Source organism: Fringilla coelebs (genome assembly GCF_963513975.1).
Source record: "Fringilla coelebs genome assembly, chromosome: 9".
In the NCBI taxonomy this organism is placed as follows: Eukaryota; Metazoa; Chordata; class Aves; order Passeriformes; family Fringillidae; genus Fringilla; species Fringilla coelebs.
In genome coordinates this window covers 22,528,631-22,548,588 of record NC_140067.1, presented here as the reverse complement: position 1 = coordinate 22,548,588, position 19,958 = coordinate 22,528,631, and the positions used below count along the sequence as shown (strand labels likewise).

The following is a 19,958-nucleotide window of genomic DNA, read 5'->3' as shown; positions in this document are numbered from 1 at the left end:
TGCAAAGAAAGAAAAAGAAAGAAAGAAACCCTTAATAAATTTCAAAAGGAGAGCCATAAAACTTTTTCAATGCTCCACTAAGCAAAGTGACAGAGTATGTGCACCTGCAAAAGCTGTCAGAGTCATTTAAGAAATCCTTCCATTACTGACGTACCCTGCTGTTTGCAGTTATTTAAGCTTTTAATTTCTGTCTTTTCTGCATTTTGAAGTGTGTAACCTTTTTTATACCCCTTTATGAAAAAAGGACAGACTTCTGCTTCCTTCCTGATTAGCATTCTATTAACAACCAGACCATTTAAATTTATTACCACAAGAAATGATATGGCAACAGTCCTTTCTTGCTGCACCAGAACTTTATAAAGCCTTAATAGACTGCTGTCATGTTTATTTCTATAAAATAAAGGAACAAACTTCTTTAAAGTACCTGGTCATTTTGTTTCTTCCAAACAGTTCTGCTTAGATATTAAACCTATTACTTAATGTATTTACTTTATATCAGAACAAGAACAGGGATTCAGCTTTTGCTGTTTCAAATTTCTCTCATCTTCCTGCACACGGCATCTCTCATCTCTCATTTTGCTTGGAATGTAAGAGCAGAGCACACTTAAACACGAGCTCATGTTCTCCACAAGCTGGTGTGAGGCTATGCATCCTTTTTGTATTCACCATATCCATCCTCTCTGGTTGCTGCCCTGCTTCAAAATCTCTTTCTGCAAGTAGTCTGCAGCCTATACAGACCTGACCCAATGCTGATCACTGAAATAAGGAAAACGAGCTGACAGTATAAATACAGTAGAACCAAATAAAGGGAGAGTCAGTCCTTAAACTGTTCTCTTCTGCTTGCTGGTAGCCTCACAAAATGCACTACTTTGGAATAAAAATGCCAAAATACACAAATGCTAAAGGATTTAAATGTAAGATGGTTATAGTCTTGATTGGGCATGAAAGTCAATCTTTGAAATGTCAGCTTTTTATATAATGCTAGACCTTTCAGATGTCCAGCTTTGGGTAATGAGTGTGTATTGATTGATACTAAGGCAGGAAGTTTAACAAGGCTGCTGCTATTAATTACACTCAAAGTGAAAAACAAATAATCTTTTGATAAATGGCAGCATGAATATAATTTCACATTTACTGGCTACTCAATACATCAACACATATAAAGTTTCAAAAAAATATATATATATACCATGGTTTAAATCTGTGAAGTACTGCTTCCTTTTTCTTAAAAATGTAGAGATAATTCATTCAGCATGAGAAAAATAAATAAATACAACTCCACTGTTATTTATGATTCAGTATTTTATTTTACCCATCCTCCTCTACAACCAAATCACAGACATAATTATGGCTCCATCCAGCAGGGAAGCAAAAGATCTCTCAATCAGACTTTCCAGTAAAGCACAACTTGTCGCCTTCCTTTCCGGTTAAACACTGTGACCTAAAGCCATGACTCACAGGAAGGTACTCCTCATTACACTCCCCCTGAGCTGAGGCTGATGAAAGAAGAGGGAAAGCAGCAACAGAAAAGAAGTACAGATTCTCATCAAGAATGCTAGAAAACTGTCCTGGATGTAAATGAAATAGATACTACCAGAAATATGTGTATGGGCACAGCGCTTTGAAATGCCAGGTACACTTTAATGCCACAGAGATCTCCAGTGCCTATTGTACAGCTACAGGAAACCCTAATACCTACACTGAAGATTTATTATAAATACAGATGATAAATTTGTTGAGATACTTAGTCACAGATAGCACATGTAATTACTTTTGTTCTGAATTACTGTGGTGAAAAATGAACAAGCTCTCAGCTCGCTACCATTTATGCACACTAGACTCCTGAACACAGGTATCATTTGAGAACTGCGTAACGCTGCTTTTCCTTTTTAACAATTAATCATGCTTCCACAAATATTTTTTCAGAATAGTTCTTTTTTGCTCCAAAACAACAAGCAACCTTCCACTTTCCCTGAGGAATTGCAGCCCCTTTCTTCCTCAGGCAGCCTGAGCCCCCAGAGTGAGGCACCACCTCCCCACAGCCAGATCCTGCTTTTCTCAATGGCACCCAGGCTATTCTTAGCACCCCCTCCCGTTTTCAGCTGATGATGCACCGTGGCACCGTGCCACACACCATCCTAGCTGCAAGGAGTGCACCATCCCAAGGCAGCCTGCCTCCTCTTTCACTGGCACAAGCAGAAGTGTTAGTCTTTTCAAATAGGACGTGGAGATTTGCAGTGCCATTTGCAACAACTAAAGCCAGCAGCTCATTTTTTTGTGCATGATTTTAAGAATCAAATTAACCGGGAAGAATTTGCAGTTACAAGAATGGAGAAATATATCACTTATTTTCCCTTTTCTGATGGTGATTAATGTCCTTATGTACACTCAACGATTAGAGGAAGGAATATTATAGAATGGAGGGCTGAGAGGGTCACAGTGGACAGAAGAGCAGGAAGATAAGGGAGAATGTGTGTCAGAAAAGAAAAACTAATCAGTGTCCAAAGCCACACAAATGTTTATATGCACAAAACCAGAAAAAGGAACAGGGATTTGAGGTAACAAGAAAGTCACGAGACCTGGAACTAACTCATGTGCACAGTGTGGGACTTTAGTGAACCAGGACAGTTGTAAATCCAGTTTATTTGGCTGAAATGTGCTATTTGATACAATTCCTAAACAGATAAAAGAGAGACTACTGGTTAAATTGATCTTTTGGGTAAAATGTACATCATACCCTTACATCAGCAGAACTGTCTCATGCTACAATCACTGCTGAGAGCACCAGTTGCTGATCATGTGTGACTTTCTCAGAGGAAAACCTATCAAAAATACATACATTAAGATCTACAACGTGGATGTGATGGTAAACACAAACACCCTACACCTCCAGACCTCAGCAGCACCAGCCCTGTCCATCAGACCAATGGACTGTGGAAGATCCTACTTGAGGGAAGCGCCATAGGAAGCTGGAAAACAGACTAATCACATTTGCAAGGAAAAAAAGACTGTGCCTTGAAAAAACTGACTGCAAGCACTTTTCCACATTGTCTAGGGATTCCAAACAGAAGAATTACCAAGGAGGAGTCCCTCTTCCAGTCTGACACCAGTAGGAGTCTTTGGCTCAACATATAAGGTCTTCCTCTAAAGGGTGCTGGCACTTGGATTTGGATGTTACTGATTTCAGCTATTTTTGGGGCCAAATTAGACAATTAGAAGCAAGACAGAGGCATCATCAGGATGCAATCAGGATTCTAGGTGGGCTGAGCTACCCTTCAGTCATGCCCCTCTCTCCACTTACTGCAGAAAGAGCCTAAGGCAGCACTGCTGCTAACTGCAGCATTTCAGCAGTATCTAAAATTAGACAGGCTTAATCTGGACTCACATTCAGAGATGCTGAGATCCCTGCAGGAAAGGATTTTCCTGTTTCTTCTTTTTCTCCCTCCTTTTGCCTCCAGACAAACTTTTTTCATTAATTGAACTTCTTTATTCTTTTTTTTTTTTTTTATTCTTAGATACAGGAATATAGAGAGGAAGAAAACATTAAGGAACATAGAGTACTAGAGCTGAAGTTTTAGATGTAAAGTGGTGCTCTTCAAACCTTTAAGCCAGAAGGCAAAAGCAACATGGAAGTCAGCACACAGGTTCCAGCTGTGGCTGATGGCTTTCCTGGCTCCCTGATTAAGTGGAGCAAAACTTTGACTCCTGGAAGACAGAAGATACACAGCAAAAGAAAGCAAAAGATACCACTGCTACATTAAGATGTGGATAAATTCTCCTGATGAAAAAATTATTCTGGTTATTTCAATTAAATTTGGAGGACAGAAAGGTTCACCCAGTTTGAAGATAGTCTGCAAGACAGTATTTTTCTCTGAGATCCTTCAGAGAAAGGAACAGTGCTACACTACACATGCCAGTATGGTTCATTTGTTTTTCAGAAGACCCTCTGAAAGACTGCATTTCTATTCATTATAAAACTTAAAAAGGGGGGGCTACAATAGCCAGGAAAAGCATCTGCAAACCTTTTGCTTGTATAATTTTTTTTTTAGTAGGATGAATCAGAGGTAGGCATGCTGACGACTGCCCTGAAAAACCAAGCATTCCACAGGGTGACAAAAAATTCCAGAGCCGCTTCCTGACCATTAGCCCATCTATTTTTTTGTTAAATTAAATTGGAATCAAGGTAATTAGTGAAGAGATTTCTCAAGTGATTTTTACAGCAGAACTCCAAGACCAGCAGCCACAAGGCTGACAGTGGTTTATGGGGGCAGAACAAACAGCACAGCTCTGGTGAGGACAGTCACTGTCTCTGTTTAGTGGGAAGCAGGGACAGGTTTCAGCAATCTTGTAATTACACCTCTGCTTGGGAGCTTCTATCCCCTATTCCTGAAAATAGTACCATGCATGATACATAAAAGCATGTAAATGCTTAATTTGCAAAAAATCCAGAGACAATTTCACTTAACACAAATAAAGGAAGTACCCCTTGATTTTAAGAGGTCTTCGTTGCAGCAGGCAAGGCTGGCACAGGCAGAGGATCCCCGCTGCTCTGCAGCTTCGGAAAGGAACAGGAACCACAAGAGGGCACTCTCGTAATCTGCAATTTGAATTTTGGCTGCCTAGCTTTTCCATTTTTAATTAAAAGGAAATCTGACTGTTTTGCAGAATGAAGAGATCTTACTTGACACAATAAGACAAAAGATTTTTCTCCAAATTAAAGGAAGCTAATGATATCTACAATATTTTCACATTACACACATTAGCTAAAGAAACAGAATTTACTGATCAACCAATGCTTACTTCAAAACTGTATTTTATAGAAGCAAATTTTGATTTGCATTAAAAACTAGCTCGTACTGTTTATGACATCTTTCAGTTTATAATATTTCAGTCAATGAGGGTAGAAAAAACCTCCAGCAACAGAACCAGTGTTAAATGTGGTTGGTAGTCATAGATGTGATCTCAAGCACATTGTCTGAATACAAATACAGGTAAATGTACTTAATCAGATTTATGTTTCTGAAATCACTGTGGGACTGACTGTGGAAATTTTTTCTAAAAGACATTCAGTCATCTTATACAGAATATGTATATTCAGCACTGCATTATCACAGTCTCTTATTTTCCAGGAAAAAGAAAAAAGTCTTCAGAATAGCCCTCTCTTCAGAATAGCCACTTTCATCACCTTTTTCAGGTTAGGAGGGTAATCAGTTACTACAAGTCCTTTGTAGCTAATGATTATGTCATTTATTTTACTGGCCATTGTAGGGATATTGATAAATGGGGCGCTCCTGAAGGTAGGGTTATTCTGAACACATCTTCCTGCCTGACACTTGCTGTGTTTGTTGAACAGATGCCAAGCACACCTACTGCAAGCTGAATTATATATTGTATAGCCTCTAGGACGTACTTCAATAAAAGTGAAAAAGCTCCATTTGCAATACGCTTAAAAAAAAAATGAAAGAAAGAAAAAAATATTAAAAACTCTCTTCTGTTTGAGAACACCAAGAAAAAAGTTTTGTCTAACTTGATTTTTATTAGAAGTCTTTTAAAAACCTTCTTAGACACTGTATTTGGATTGTGCAAAGTCATGGTGAGTAGTTCACTTGGTATCTTCAATATAGGAATATTTAAAGCAGTGCTGAGACAAAGTGATTGGTAAATCCACCCTTAGAATCCACATGCCTATTTCCATTACAGATGGAAAGCAGTAGGTGCCTAAAGGTACAGGTAGAACATACATTTTGTGAGAGACAAGGGGCATTGCTAATTTAATAACTGCAAAGGGAATACTTATTTGGTATTCTGCTAATCTTCCAGAGTGTTTTATTTGCCATGAAATACATCCTGACTGTTGAGATCCTGACATGGTCCATTTTCAATACGCTACCCCAACACCTGATATAATAGTAAAATTACAAAAATCATACTAATGAAATCAAACAGATCTTCCTGGCATTCAAAGCAGGATCATAATAAACATGCTCTCTTTTCAATTATATATTAATTTTACAAAGCTCCTATTGCATTTAGGTCCCTGTATACACAGAAATCTGCATTACCTGGGAGCATGTAATGGCACAGAATTAAAACAGATTATGCAAACACTGAATGCTCCATAGTCTAAAACATGCCCTGCTGTAACTTGCTCATCAATAGTTTAAGGAACTCAGCGGTATCACTTACAAGATACTGCAAACAGAGCCTAAGCAAACTCATGCTTGCATTAACTTTAATTTCAAAAATTTTAGCTGGTGATTTCTTGTATCTTTTACATTCCTAATTAATGTAAGAGATGAAACATACCTTAGACACATTATTAGCTCTAGGCATGAAACAGTTAACAGCAGTGCACATGCCAAGGTTTTAATAAGGCTTAACAATAAAAAGCTTCAATCCTCCACTTTCACTAGATTTTGTTGTTGTGGTTTTCCCTTGCTTAGGGCAATCCATCTGTTAATGTTGACTTGCAATATAGCTAAGCTCACACATGTCTGAAGAGCCTAGAACAGCGAACCTGAGCAGGAGCAAGCTCAGATGAATTCTGCAGAGAGGGAACGGCTCGTCTGGGCACGGATTAATTGTGCGCACACGCGCACGCACGCGGGCACGAACCGCTGCACTCCCCTCAGCTCAGCTTTTAGGAAACACTTTCAAAATGCAAATTACAGCAGGGCAAGCCGAGCGCTTCAGTTTGCAATAACACATTTAATTATTTATCCTCTGGTTAGGTTTTGACAGCTATTTTAGATGCTATAATTTTTTTTTTTAAATTTACTGATGACTTTTCTTAAGCCTATTGCCAATCTGGAAAAGAAAAAATACAATAAAGCCTCTATGACAGCAGTGATAAAGCTTAGTAAATATTCATTGTTAAAAATGGGTCTGCACTGTGACCAGTGCTGGTATTCTCCCTGGGCCAAACTGGCTGTGTTTTCAATAAAACCAGAGAAGTATCCTTTCCCTTGAGCCCTGTTAGGCTGAGGCTGCAGTTGGAACTGTCATCCTCACACAAAAGCAAAGGGGCTGGGTTTTACAAACGCAAAGCCTAATTGGGAGATCTTCATGGCTGTACCCTTGACATTTATTAAAGCCTCATCAACAAAACAGGAAATAACCGCACTAATTAGGAGCCCCACATACAAACTCCTGCTTGCTGGGGTAAAAGCAGACTCACTTCCTATTGTAAAGGAAACGTCCTCTCAGCCCCCCAAATCCTGTTATGAATGAATTTTTAAAATTATCTTTTTCAGTAAAGCAAACTTTCATATCTAACATAACTTTTCAAAGTATGTTTTAGAGCATCTCAGTATTAAACTCAGTATTAAACTCTTAGTATTAAACTGTTTCCAAGAAGTGGAGAAGGAAAAGCTCAATGCATACTTCTGATAGAACATAAAATATAACACCAAATTCTTTGTATTTACAATTTTCTAAATGTTTCAATATGGAAGAGATAGTAATAAAGTACAGGGGTGCCTCTAGTTTGGAAGCAGGATGACCATTAAAAGCAATTGCTCTCACTTGTTTATTATTTATCTAGGTTTGGGGTGGGTATTACAATACACCAATATAAGAATTTCATCAGTATCTGGTCCTTACTTTAAATGTGTACCAAATTGCTTGAACTCCACATTAGGACTAGCCTTATACTGATACAGCCACTGGTGAAGATAATTTTAGAGATCTGGGTGAAGAGTTTCATTTGCAGGATAAAGACTACCAGAATAAGGATTAAATCTGACAACAGCACACTGAATTTCATTTCTTTTTAAACACCAGATTCAGTATTAGATCAAACATCAAATAGGTCTCTCATACTTGTGCACTGTGAATACTAACATACATTCTTATTTGGATGTAAACTTTAAAACCACCATTAAGAAAGAACCACTTATTAAGAAAGAACTTATGTTATCTTATTCAAACATCAAGACCAAAAATAAAAACAAGAGTAGCAACAGCAGACTTATTTTTCAGAAGTCCTTTGGTTTTTTTGCTTTTGGGGAGGAAGAAAAAGAGAATTGAATGAGTGAGAGGCGAAGGAGTTTTTGGAGGGCAATCCCCTCGTGCCCCTTCCTGCCCACTGTTCACATGATGTTTGGGACAAGAGCTGGGGAGAAGACACCTTTGGTTTGGAGCAGGGCAAAACTGTGAGGCTCTCAGTTGCCAGCTTTGTTGGTAAATTGACCCCACACAAACACGTGTGTGTCCCTGTGCATACCCATCCGTTAACACACGTGTGTATGGATGCATGGAAACAAAGCCAGGCACACATCTGCACTCCTGCCTTGTTTGCAAAGCTAAAGGACAACTGGTAGAAACAGCAATGATTACAGGATTTAGCACTGTACAGCTGGACAAACACAAAACCACAGAAAAGTTCAATTGTTCTGTCTGAACACACACCTTCAAAAGAAATCTTTAATTGTAGCAAGGTGAATGATATTCCTTTGTATCCCTAGACTCCTGTACATAACAATAGGCAGCACTACCATCTCAGTGAAGCAGAAAGTCTTGGTATTATTTATAACCCTACTAAAAATAATGACTTAATGTACAATTTCACCATCATTTAGCAATCATCTGCATCAGTTTTATGTTGCATTTCAGAAACTTTATATTTACTACTGATAAAAAGTAATTCAAAATCAAATTGATTAAATAGACAACCCATATTTTTATTATTGCAGTACCTAGAGCAAAAAATAAATGTTGCTAGATCAGTTGGACTGCATTTATATACTTAATTTTCGTATTAGGAAGATAGAGGCATTAAAAATCCACATATATTAAAAACATGCAATAACAATATAAAAATAAATACCTATACATTCAAGTATTTACATATGCAGGTAAATATTTGTAGGAGAAAAAAGTTTTAGAAAAACTACTTATTTTATATTTTTGAAATAAAATTGTCAAAATGAATCTGAAAACATTAAAATACTTGCCAAAGTTGAGACTCTACACCTGTTACTTCAAATCTAGACTAGAAAGGATTAGAGAACAAAAGCCAAGACACTGGCACTGCATGAATTAGCTATTATTAACAAAATAATAAATCACAACTATCTGAGCAAGGTTAAAGGCCATATGACTGCCAAAACAATTTATTAGAAACACAAAACTAATATGCCTTAAAATAAATGAGATAGCTTAATATGTATCTATGAATAGACCAGAATGTATTTTTGTGAGAAGCCTTTTTCAAAACTAGTATTTAAGAATTAAATCTCAGATCCATACTTACAGATCTCCTGTTCTTTTCCCTCTCAACAGGGATGAAACACAAATAGCATTTTTTTTTTCTCCACACAAGCAGTGTAGCAGTATTTCTACAAACATAGCCTTTTAATCACACTATCCAAACACAGGAAAATCATCTTGGAAACAGATTCACAGACACACTACTGTAAGCAGCAAAAATTTTTCCCTATATGTATGTGAACGCAAACAGAAGTTTCAGGTGTCTTACCTGTGCCAGTCTTCGTTTTTCTGAGCTTGTTCTTTTGTCATGATGCGATGTGTAGACAGGAACAGTCTGTACTGCACCAACACTACACGTTCCACACTCTTCCTCACTTTCCTATGCAACAAAACAGATTTAAATTCCTTTATTTATAATCATTATCTGCAAACATACCCTCCATATTATGCATGCAGAATGCATTCAAAATTATCTTGCCACAATCTATTACTGTCATGAAAATACCATCTGTAGTAAGAAAATCAAATTTAACTTTTCAAAATGCCAGATTAGCAGCATGGTCATTTAAAAGTTGAATTGCTCAGATGTTTCTGAAATTTTTCTTAAAATAGTGTAACAGGTATCCAAAAAATGGTTCCTTCTCTGTACAGAAAAATCTTACATGGAAGCAAAATTCCAAATGGGAAAAGCAGCTGCAAAATGCCTAAACCATCTACTCTTGTGAACTTGCTTTTGCAAAATGAAACTATTCATTCACCTTGAAACACTGCTATTGTTCATGTATCTTATGGAACTAAAACTGGACAACTGCACCTCCTGAAATACAGTGCACTGCAAGACTCTCCCTTCTCAAATTCTCAGCTTGACGCAAAGGCTTTGATTGTGATATCAAAGCAATCAACTTTATGAAAACATACATCCTCTTAATGTATCTTTGAAGACCTCTGTTGTTCTATGATAAAATATGCAAACAATAAAGAGATTATTCAGTGGATGCATAGAATGACAGATAGTTGCCAGAGGGCTCGTTATGAAAAATGTATTGTTGAACAAAGGGCTAAGCATATTTCAAAAGTCATTAAAAACACAAATCTCATGTGATTTGTAAAGTATAAGCTTCAAACTGATACAGGAAGCAGTGTAAGAAAGTAAATAAAGTGTACCACATACCTTGTGTTTTAACTTACTCTTCACTTCTTTTATTCCTTGCCTCGCCTGGTTTTTTGCCTGGAGAAATAAAAGGACTTAAATTGCTCTGCAGAACACTGGCTGTAGTCACAGAACATGCCTTATGATGCCATACTTATTTTGCCTTTTTTTTTAACACCTGGTGATACAGAAAAGGGCAATAATCTTTATCACAAATTTCAAACATGGACTGCCACTGTATTTTTTATATTCATGCTTTCTCCACAAATTTAAGGATTTTTTTTTCAGTACATCCATGCCACTTGTGGGAAAACATACATACTCAAAATTTCTCCATTATTACTAGGGACAGGCTAAGAATGGTCATCTACATAACTCCTTTATTTGAAGCTCCTTTTGATTTGAAAGAGTATTTTAGCAATAAAGCATGTTGAAAAATGTTAAGATTTTTAAGATGACTGCTACAGTGTTCCAGTCTGGCAACTTGCAGGGCAACATCAACCTTAAGAGAAATGAAGGGATTTCATATGCAGATGGAGATTTTGCCCAGTGTTCCTGAACAGCACAGAGCTGCTATTTAGGGGAGAATTCTGTATGCATTAAAAGAGACAGACAAGAATCATTGTTGCATAGAAAACAGCCAAGAATATTCTTCAATACAGAAAGAAATTATCAATATGGAATACCATGTTGTTAGGCTAATAAAAATGAGACAGAGGGAGGGAGAGGGAGAAGGGGGGAGAAGGAAACAAAATAAAAGATGGGGGTGTAACACCCAAAACCCTAACAGAAAAAAAGTTGTCTTTCCTACAAAAATATGGGAAAAAAATAGAAAAGTTTTCAAGGTTGTATTGAAAATAGGAGTTTTAAAATACATTCAAGGGCATAAATACCTAAAAGCCATCTATTCTTCTGTAGTTTTTGTACATGGAAATTCAGAAAAAAAATTCTTGAATCAAGAGGTCATAGAGTCTTTTTGATCCTTAAATCATACATCCATAAGCTCAGTAAGTGCACGATGGGGTGCCATGTACCAGATGCTAACCTGAAAGCCACTTTAAACTTCCCAGATCCTGTTCACAGCATTTGGATGAATTTTGGAGTTCTCTGTTCTAATTCTGAGGGATGGTACCAATCACATTACTCAAAGCTCCCAATCAGCTATATGGCAAATAAGAAATGCATATTTCAGTCCTCTGGCAGTAGGCTCCATAAAGGACAACCATGTAAGAAATTAAATGGGGTAGAAATATGGATACCATATACATAAAGATCCTCAGAAGTTTACTGTAGTTTCCTGGCATATATGGAAGTTCACTTTAAAGAACCTTTACTATCAAGGGCATAATTATCAAAATTGAAGGCTGAACCACAGTCTAAGATAGTGCAAATGAAGAAGAATAATTTGCAGATGAGCCATTTTTTAAATTATAAATGAATCCATGAATATGAAGTATATTTAATTTATTTACCTGTTTCTTTCCACGACTGCTGTGTTTTTAAAGTGATGTAAAATTAAGAATTCTGTTTGAAAACTTTACTTAAAATACTCTAGTACACACTGATTTACTGATTTATTCAGGACTATTTATAATGCATCCAGCTAGTGAAACATTTGGAAAAGCAAAAAGGAAGCCAAAAATCTTTTCCTCTGTATTATAAAAGCAACTTTAAAACACTTCTCAGTTCATTTTTTTCTAATGCTGTTTTACCCTACTGCATAATACAGTATAATCTCACATGCATCATGGGGTAGGCAGTCTTTGAAAAACAAGATCTTTTAAGATGAAAAGTGTAAGCATTAAACCCAGTTAAACATGAGCATTCCACTACCATTTTTAAAAAGGAGCAGATGATTTGCTGCACACATTACTGATGCTTTACCACATCTCAATAGTGCAGCACTTACTGCCAAAGAGAAATTACAGCTGTGTATCAAATGCCTAAATTGTATTCAAATAAGCTTCTAGTGTGTATGAGAACTCAAAGAAAACCAGCACACTGATGCTTTGACAAAGTCTATTTTTATGTACAAGCTATCTAGAAGACCCTGAAACAACCCTAAATCCTACTTCTATATGAGAAAACAAATGAACCTCAACACTTTCTACAGGCTGAAGTACATTTTTGCAATTTATTTATAAAATGCTTAGGTTTTTCAGCATTCAGAGAGACTGAGAGGTTGCCAGAAATTGCAGTATTTTGATGTATTATTTATTTGAAATAGATGATCTTACAAATTTATATGCTGTTTTCACAGCCGGAGTGGCTTTGGTCATTGCTGTGTTGATCAGTGCACCGCCTTTCTGAAATACACAAAAAATGTATTTTAGTAACATTTTAACACAAGGCAAACCTTAAGACAACAGCAAGGAAAAATAAACAGTGTGCTGTGAAGAAGTAACAACCCTCCTTTGAAATGGGTAAGAGCAAGCACAGCTGTGTTTCCTCCCCAGCCTGCTGTCTGCAGCTACACAAGGGTTACAGTACGTCATTCCACAGCTGACACATTTATCAAGGCGCTCCAACAGAATGATGGATTTTCAGTCTTCATTCACTGTTACCATTTCAAAATCAATTCAGAAGTTAGGCTATTTTTCATGTGTTCCTATCATATTTATTATGCAACTAAAAAAAACTTTGACCTGACAGGAAGAACTATCTCATTTAATCAAAGAGGAATTCTCTTTATCTAAAATAATGTATTTTATTAATGCTGCAGAGTAACAAGGTTATACCAAGGGTCTTCTGTTACTCAAATTGCACAAATCCATATTAACAAAATTGCTGTTTACTAGAAGGGATAAGCTTTTTATCAAATTGTCACACCTAATTCAGAGTCATGGAATGCAGCATGATACAGAAAGCAATGAAAACTTTGACTATACAGACATAAAAACCAGGTGCATTTTGGCATTTGTTTTGTGTATGGGAATTTTTTTAAATTCTTCAATTAAAAAACTCAAAAAAGTTTTTGCATATACTATAGACTTGGTATTTCTTACAGAATGTCCTTATATCTTTCTCACAAATGAACCATTACACAGAAGTAGGGAAAAGGACTGAGACCTAAAGGACAAGGTGGCCAGTATAATCACTTAACCAAGTTTGTACCTTCACTGTGTGCATCCACTGCTGATAAGATCTTGAATTTCCTAAAAGAGAAATGTCAAATTAACACAATCAAACATACATTCAACATTTTAAATGTTGCAAAAATGAAGAGGGCTTCATTATCAGAATAAAAAATGTACTTAGAGGATTACTTATTCAATTAATTCTTTCCAGATAGACAAGGAACGTAAAGATAACAGTATGTGTACACTACGAAAGAAACTCGGGAATCTCTTATTGCTTGTTTTCTGTTTTCTTTGTAAATGCTTTTTTTCACCACACAGTTTTTTATTCCAATTAAGGTAAAAGTGAAATTAAAACAATGATAAGGTAACATGCTTTTAGAAAGTATAAAAAGAAAAACCCTAACTCAAAGTTAAGAAAAACTTATTAATTGCATTCAAGCATAATGATCCCTCTGGGCAAACTTTCAGACACAACATCCACATCAACTCCAGAAAGTACCATACCAAGGTATGAACATGAGAAAAGTCTAAGGTTTATGTCACAACTGTATATTCCTGTGAAGCAAAAATCCTTTAAAATTATTAACTGTATCTACTTTCTTTCAGAAAGAAAAACCTCTAAAGTGAGAGTTACTGAGTTCTGTAGGACCACCAAGGACTAAACTGGCCACAAAGGAGCACGTTAAATTCTACTTGATGAAGAAGTCAATACTACTTCCCAAAGGTGCTTCAACTGAACAACAAAGATTAGGTCCATGATCCCTGACAAAGTTTTAGAGTACATCAGTCACTGGAATACTACAGTACTGGGAGCTGCTACTGACCTCATACACGACATTCACTTTGACAAGAACGCTCCAGTTTCAAACAGGGTTTGACCACGTTGAAAGGACCATACTGATATAACCTTACAGACTTTTAACAGCTTGCAAAACTCCTCAAGTGTTCCAATAATCCACTAACTAAGGCGTGGCTAGAATTATTCCAATGGTTAATGAAAGCCAAACATACTCTTAGAACATTTCTGAGAACTAACTGGATCATTGGAAAAGGTATTCCCAGTTTTCAAGATGAGGTGAAGAAACATGAACTCTTTGGGCTCATACCAGGTACTTAGAGCCATTCCACTCAATTTTTACAGGCAATTTTGAGACAGCCAGACTCTCAGGAATGATGACACAAGTGAAAGCAGTGCTTGCCTAGGGAGGAGAGACCCTCATGATCATTTTGATTCCATTAAGAACGGCAAAGAGCAACCTAAAGCAGAAACAACCCATTTTTCACTTCTTTGATCTGGCTCCCTAGAACCGTCAGAGAAGGAAACACATAAATTACATGCACAAGGTGAAATCCAACCACCACTGGGGTGTTAAGGATATTGCCTGAACCATAAATGCTTTCTTTAACATGGTATTTCATCGCTTCAATTCTTGTCAACAGTGTTCATGTATCAGCTGTCTTGAGTTGTCCTTAACAGTGACTCTTTCCACAGCTGAGCTTTCTCTGTCACAACCTGACTTTAACAATTAATAGAAACAATAAATGGGATCACAGCTAATGACCAAGTTTAATGTTCATCTAGTTATGTAGTGACACTTCAGGGACAACAATTAGAAAGCAGATAAGTACTCTGGTTACTCATGCTAACATTGCATGCCCTCAGTTAGAGCTGAACCTCCTGAAACCCTAGCAAAAAAAATCTGATTCCTTAAAAAAAATTATCATTACAAGGGAGTTTCAAATGTTTTTATTTCTTCAGTTTTCCTTCTATTAGCACCATTGATATTAGACCAATTAAAAAAAAAAGCCTGCTTTAGTAAAATTAACGTAATTTAAAATTAACATATTCTACAAGAAATATGAGTGCCAAACCAATCCATCACTATATTCTTGTATTGAAAAGCTCTTGAGAACTAATACATCTATAAAAAAAGTAAGAGAAAATAAAATTTCAATCATAAAGTGCAAACTGTAATGAAGATGTCTCACAAATTTGTTTTCAGATTTAGACACACAAATAAGTTTTGACCACTTTTTTGTTGTTGTTGTTGTTGGTTTAAGGAAAATCATTAAAAAAAAGAAATTTAAGATTTATTCTTCAATTTTCTTTTCTGGTTTAGTTAAACTTGCATATGTGGACAAATGCAAATTTAGAAAGAGATTACCTAAAGAAACACTTTCTATTTGAATTTGATTCAGTAGTTTTTAAATTATACTGTCTATACTAAGAATGTGTTCACCTGTCCTTTTAACAGCTTGGAGCTAACAGTAACTTTCTGTGACTTTTCTGAAATCTGGGTTTCACCTGTTTTTTTCAAACCCTGGGCTTCCTGCTGAAGCTGACGGGAGTTAAGTCCGCAAAGAGATCATAGTTCTACCCCATTAGCGTCACAAAATGTCACCTTCAATTGCACACATATTGTTAGCCCTGCACTTCATAACAATAATGAGACAGCAGTTATGTAAATACTGAGTATGTGCCCTGAGCAATTTGTCCACAGCCTGGCACTATCAGCTTGTCTGACTTGAAAAGCACACAGGCAGGGCAAGGCAGCCCAGCGCCGCAAGCAGAGCCCAGCGGTCCCTCCTGAGCAGAGCCAGGTGAGACACAGTTCACAGCCTGCCGGAGCACAGCCGAGAAACAAGGTTTATCTAACTTCCACTGCAGTTTTATTGCAGCCTCCTGACCCCTAACTGCAGTCAGCAAACGAGCTCTGAATACTGACATCACCTATCTGAATAATGGATGCTCAAAGTCTCAAATCTGCTTGCAGAGCGGCGTAACTTTCCCTAAAATGGCAGGGAAGAAGTAAATCTCTGTAAAACTAATGACTATTTGATCAAGGAACAAAACCCCAAATTATTGCTAGATCCTAGCACAAGACACAGAAGGCAGAAGAAGGCAGTGAAAATCTTGAACAATAAAAATTATGCACTTTGAGGATAAAAAAGTTATTTTTTTTATGAGGTACAGATGGCTCTGCAGCACTTGATAGTTTCTCTGTGGGGGCCAAATCCTCTCCTCAATGTGTACCATTCAAGGACAGTCTTGCAAAGGAAGTCCATCCAAAGCTGCCATCTCAACCTCAGTCGAGTTGCTCAAATCACATAACCTCCATCTACTGAGGAAGCTTCTACACAACTTGCAAGATTGACCATAAAATAGTATTTGTACAGTCATGCATATATTGTTCCCATCTTTTGATACCATCTCTTACACCTGGGCTGGTTTTGGCTGCAGTAGAGTGAGCAGCTGTGTGGTGCTGGGTTTAAAATATGACAATACCTAAAATAACAATACACCTGTCCTAAATGTTTAACAGGAAACCACTCCATAATCCTGTAAAAATCAGCACTGGATTCAAGATGCACTGCTCCACATGGGTCAGCTGATGTGAAAAGCGTTATAACAATTGTCAGTGAACACAACTGAGGCAAACAACACAAGGAATGATATTTTTGTTTACAGAGAAGATAAATTTCCATGTCCCTTCTCAGATCATATATAAAAGTAAAAAAACCTTCTGCTTTTTGTTAGAGTAACACATTCATTGGAGAAAGCAGATTTCCCTTAACATTCAGAACATCACCTTGATTTCTGCACTGCAGGAATAAGTAGATGTGAAAAGAAAAGAAGTGCTTATGGAAAATGTAATTATCTAGAAGTTAAGCAGCACAAATGTCAAAATTATTTTGAAAATACAGTTTACACAGAATGCAGCATATATGTAAATACACAGTTAAAATGAAAACACTATAGTGATGTCTCATCCTATACTGAAGTATAAGTGTTTCTTTACAGGATTAAGCACACATATCTAATATTACACTTATATCTAATATCACATATTTAATACACTGGTGTAACTAGATACATAATAGAGTGTATCCCAGCAGTGATTTGTTAAAGGCTAAAACCTTTCCAAGAATGAAGGGGAACAATAGAACAGCAAAAAGATAACGACATCTAAAATTTACAAGACATCATGAGGACATAATCTCAAAGAGTTCCTTAAGAAGTGTCAATGAGTACCCCCAAATTAATTCTGTACCTCCAGAAAAGCCTCCTGCTGTGATTTCTTCTTCAAAAACATCAGAGAATCCTCTTCCTGCATTTAATTTTGATAGCCGACCATCAATAAACTGGAGATGAAAAAAAAAAGGGTCACACACACTTTGTTGTTTATTCTACACAGTGGACACAGTTTTAAATGTATCCACTGTAATGGAATCTGTATGTTCAAGACCATACATGTCTTAAGGATAATACACTTCTCTCAGATGGACTTTACATCTTTACACTAGAGCAGGTGTAACTATGAGCAGCAGGAATACAGAGTATAGATCAAGAAAATTATTTCTATTTTCTGTATTTTTCTAATGGCAAGAAAAGAATTTATTTCTTTAATTAACAGTAACTCTGGATTTGTTATCATAACCATATAAATGTCACCAAGACATTCCCTGGTCCTGCTGTGAAATCATGGGTCTTTTTGAGCACTAACCCTTATTTAGGTGCATCTACGGATGCATATTGCAACAGCTGTCTTTATGTAGAGGTTACAGCTGCAAGACCACATGAATTTGCAGCTACAAATAAGAGCACATACATAGATAAAATGATCCAAATGTGTCAGAAAAAAAATCAAAATTAGAAAATTAATGATTAAACCACTCAGAAGGGATGAATACATTCTTTTCAAGACTTATCAGGCTTCAAGGAAGTAGAACAACCACATTCCTATAGATTTAAAATTCTTTCAAGAATGTTTTGGAAAGGCTAACTCAAGTCTGACAGATAAAGTGAGAAAGCAATTTTCCAATTACACACTCCATCTTCTAGAAAGAATTATGAGTTATTCACTGGTACTAAACAGTACATAGGAATGAACCAGAATTCATTATTTGGCGGTATCATTTTTTACGACTCATTATCCAAACAGTGTCAGTGACAATCTGATGTTTGCCAATGAACAGACTAGTGACATGAAAAAATAACTTTCTCAGAGTACAAAAATTCCAGAAGCAAGAATAAGGTAAGCATGAAGATATTTCTCTCTTCCTTGTCTAAATTCCTTCGTATTTTTTCATTTTACTCCGAGCTGGCCTTTTTCCAAATAGGCTGGTTCATGGTCAGACCACTGTGGGATCACTGGATTATTTCACAGTAAGAAAATGAGATAAGAGCACCTTTAGCTACTGCTGTGAAAAAACCCCCCAAAAACAACAACCTCCACTCCCATCCCTTCCTTTGAACTGTACCACATTATCTCTTTGGGGAAAGTTATGAATTCATTCCATACTATAAACTAGCGCAAGATTTATGGACATACTCATCATCTGGTAAAATCCTCTCAACAGAAGGCTGAGACACTGACTGAATATGAGAGGGTCACACCAATTGAGTATTTAATGTAAATACTGACAAAGAGAACTGTTAGCAAAAAGATACTGGAGACATTATTTAAAATAAATGATAAGTGTTAGTAGTGGTGGTAGTAGTAGTTGCTGCTTTTGAGTAATTTAGTGTTAATGGTTGCACTTAAACTGCTACATTAAAAGAATAGCATGTGGAATTACACATAAAATTTATGGGTTTTCTCTTCCCATTTTTCAAACCCACACCCTTCAAACCCACAGACTGAAAAATCTGGACCTGCTCTTCCAAGAAATATATTCACTTTGAGATCCAAAGAGCCCTTGGGCTCTTTCAATGAAAAACTAGCAATTTTGTTACCCTTGGATTTTAAGGTGACTGAAGACATTATCCTCAACTGATTTTGAGTTCTAAAACCAAAAGAGAGACTACATATAGTCAGAACATCCAAGTAATTTTATCAAAAGGTTTTTACAAGCAAAGAAAACATCATAAATGTGATTTCCACAAAATAACAGCTCATCTCTCACAAGAAGAGAGCTCAGCTCATAAAGATGGTAAATGAAATTTGAATTACTAACAATTTTCAAATGCTTCTGATTTCTGCATTTATTAATTATTTTTATAAGTAACACTCTCTAACATGTTAGGAAAAAATCCCAATAAGCATTGCAGATTACCTTGCTGATACAAGTACACTATTTAAGGAGGTAGTCTGACATTAGGCTTCAGGCTAGTTCTAAGAACGAATTCATATTTTCCCTGGACACTCAGAGAACTATCTGACACATTAGATGCAATTATTAATTACTTATGCTTGCAGCTTGAAACAAAGGTTAGCTACCTTCCATGATACCCAAATTAAAAGGACAAAGAACGGATTTCATAGAACAGCACAAATAAAGCTCACTTGTCAATTATGGCAAAATGGGTGTATTTAAAGTACCAATTTTCTGCTTGGTCTAGGTTTAAGGCTGCCCCTAAGAACTATTTTCTATTTAAAAGACTTTCAGAGCAGAATAAAATACAGTTTGGTCTCTCTGAATACAAACAACTTTGAAAATAGCTCATTTGTCAGTGGGAAAAACTGGAGAAGATGCAGCTGGGCTGAGGATTAACTGAATAAGTAGGAGTAACCTTT

General features: G+C 36.5%; 1 protein-coding gene across 1 annotated transcript in view; it reads right to left on the bottom strand.

The window, feature by feature from the left end:
- The window catches only part of DENND1B (DENN domain containing 1B), a 149,273-nt gene that overhangs the window by 12,439 nt on the left and 116,876 nt on the right, over nucleotides 1-19,958 (bottom strand). The window contains exons 15-19 of the mRNA XM_084211590.1: nucleotides 17,493-17,583; nucleotides 13,475-13,515; nucleotides 12,598-12,666; nucleotides 10,382-10,438; nucleotides 9,479-9,589 (exon numbers count right to left, since the gene is read on the bottom strand). Of these exons, the coding sequence (XP_084067716.1) occupies nucleotides 9,479-9,589; nucleotides 10,382-10,438; nucleotides 12,598-12,666; nucleotides 13,475-13,515; nucleotides 17,493-17,583 (369 nt within the window). The remainder of the gene's footprint in view (nucleotides 1-9,478; nucleotides 9,590-10,381; nucleotides 10,439-12,597; nucleotides 12,667-13,474; nucleotides 13,516-17,492; nucleotides 17,584-19,958) is intronic.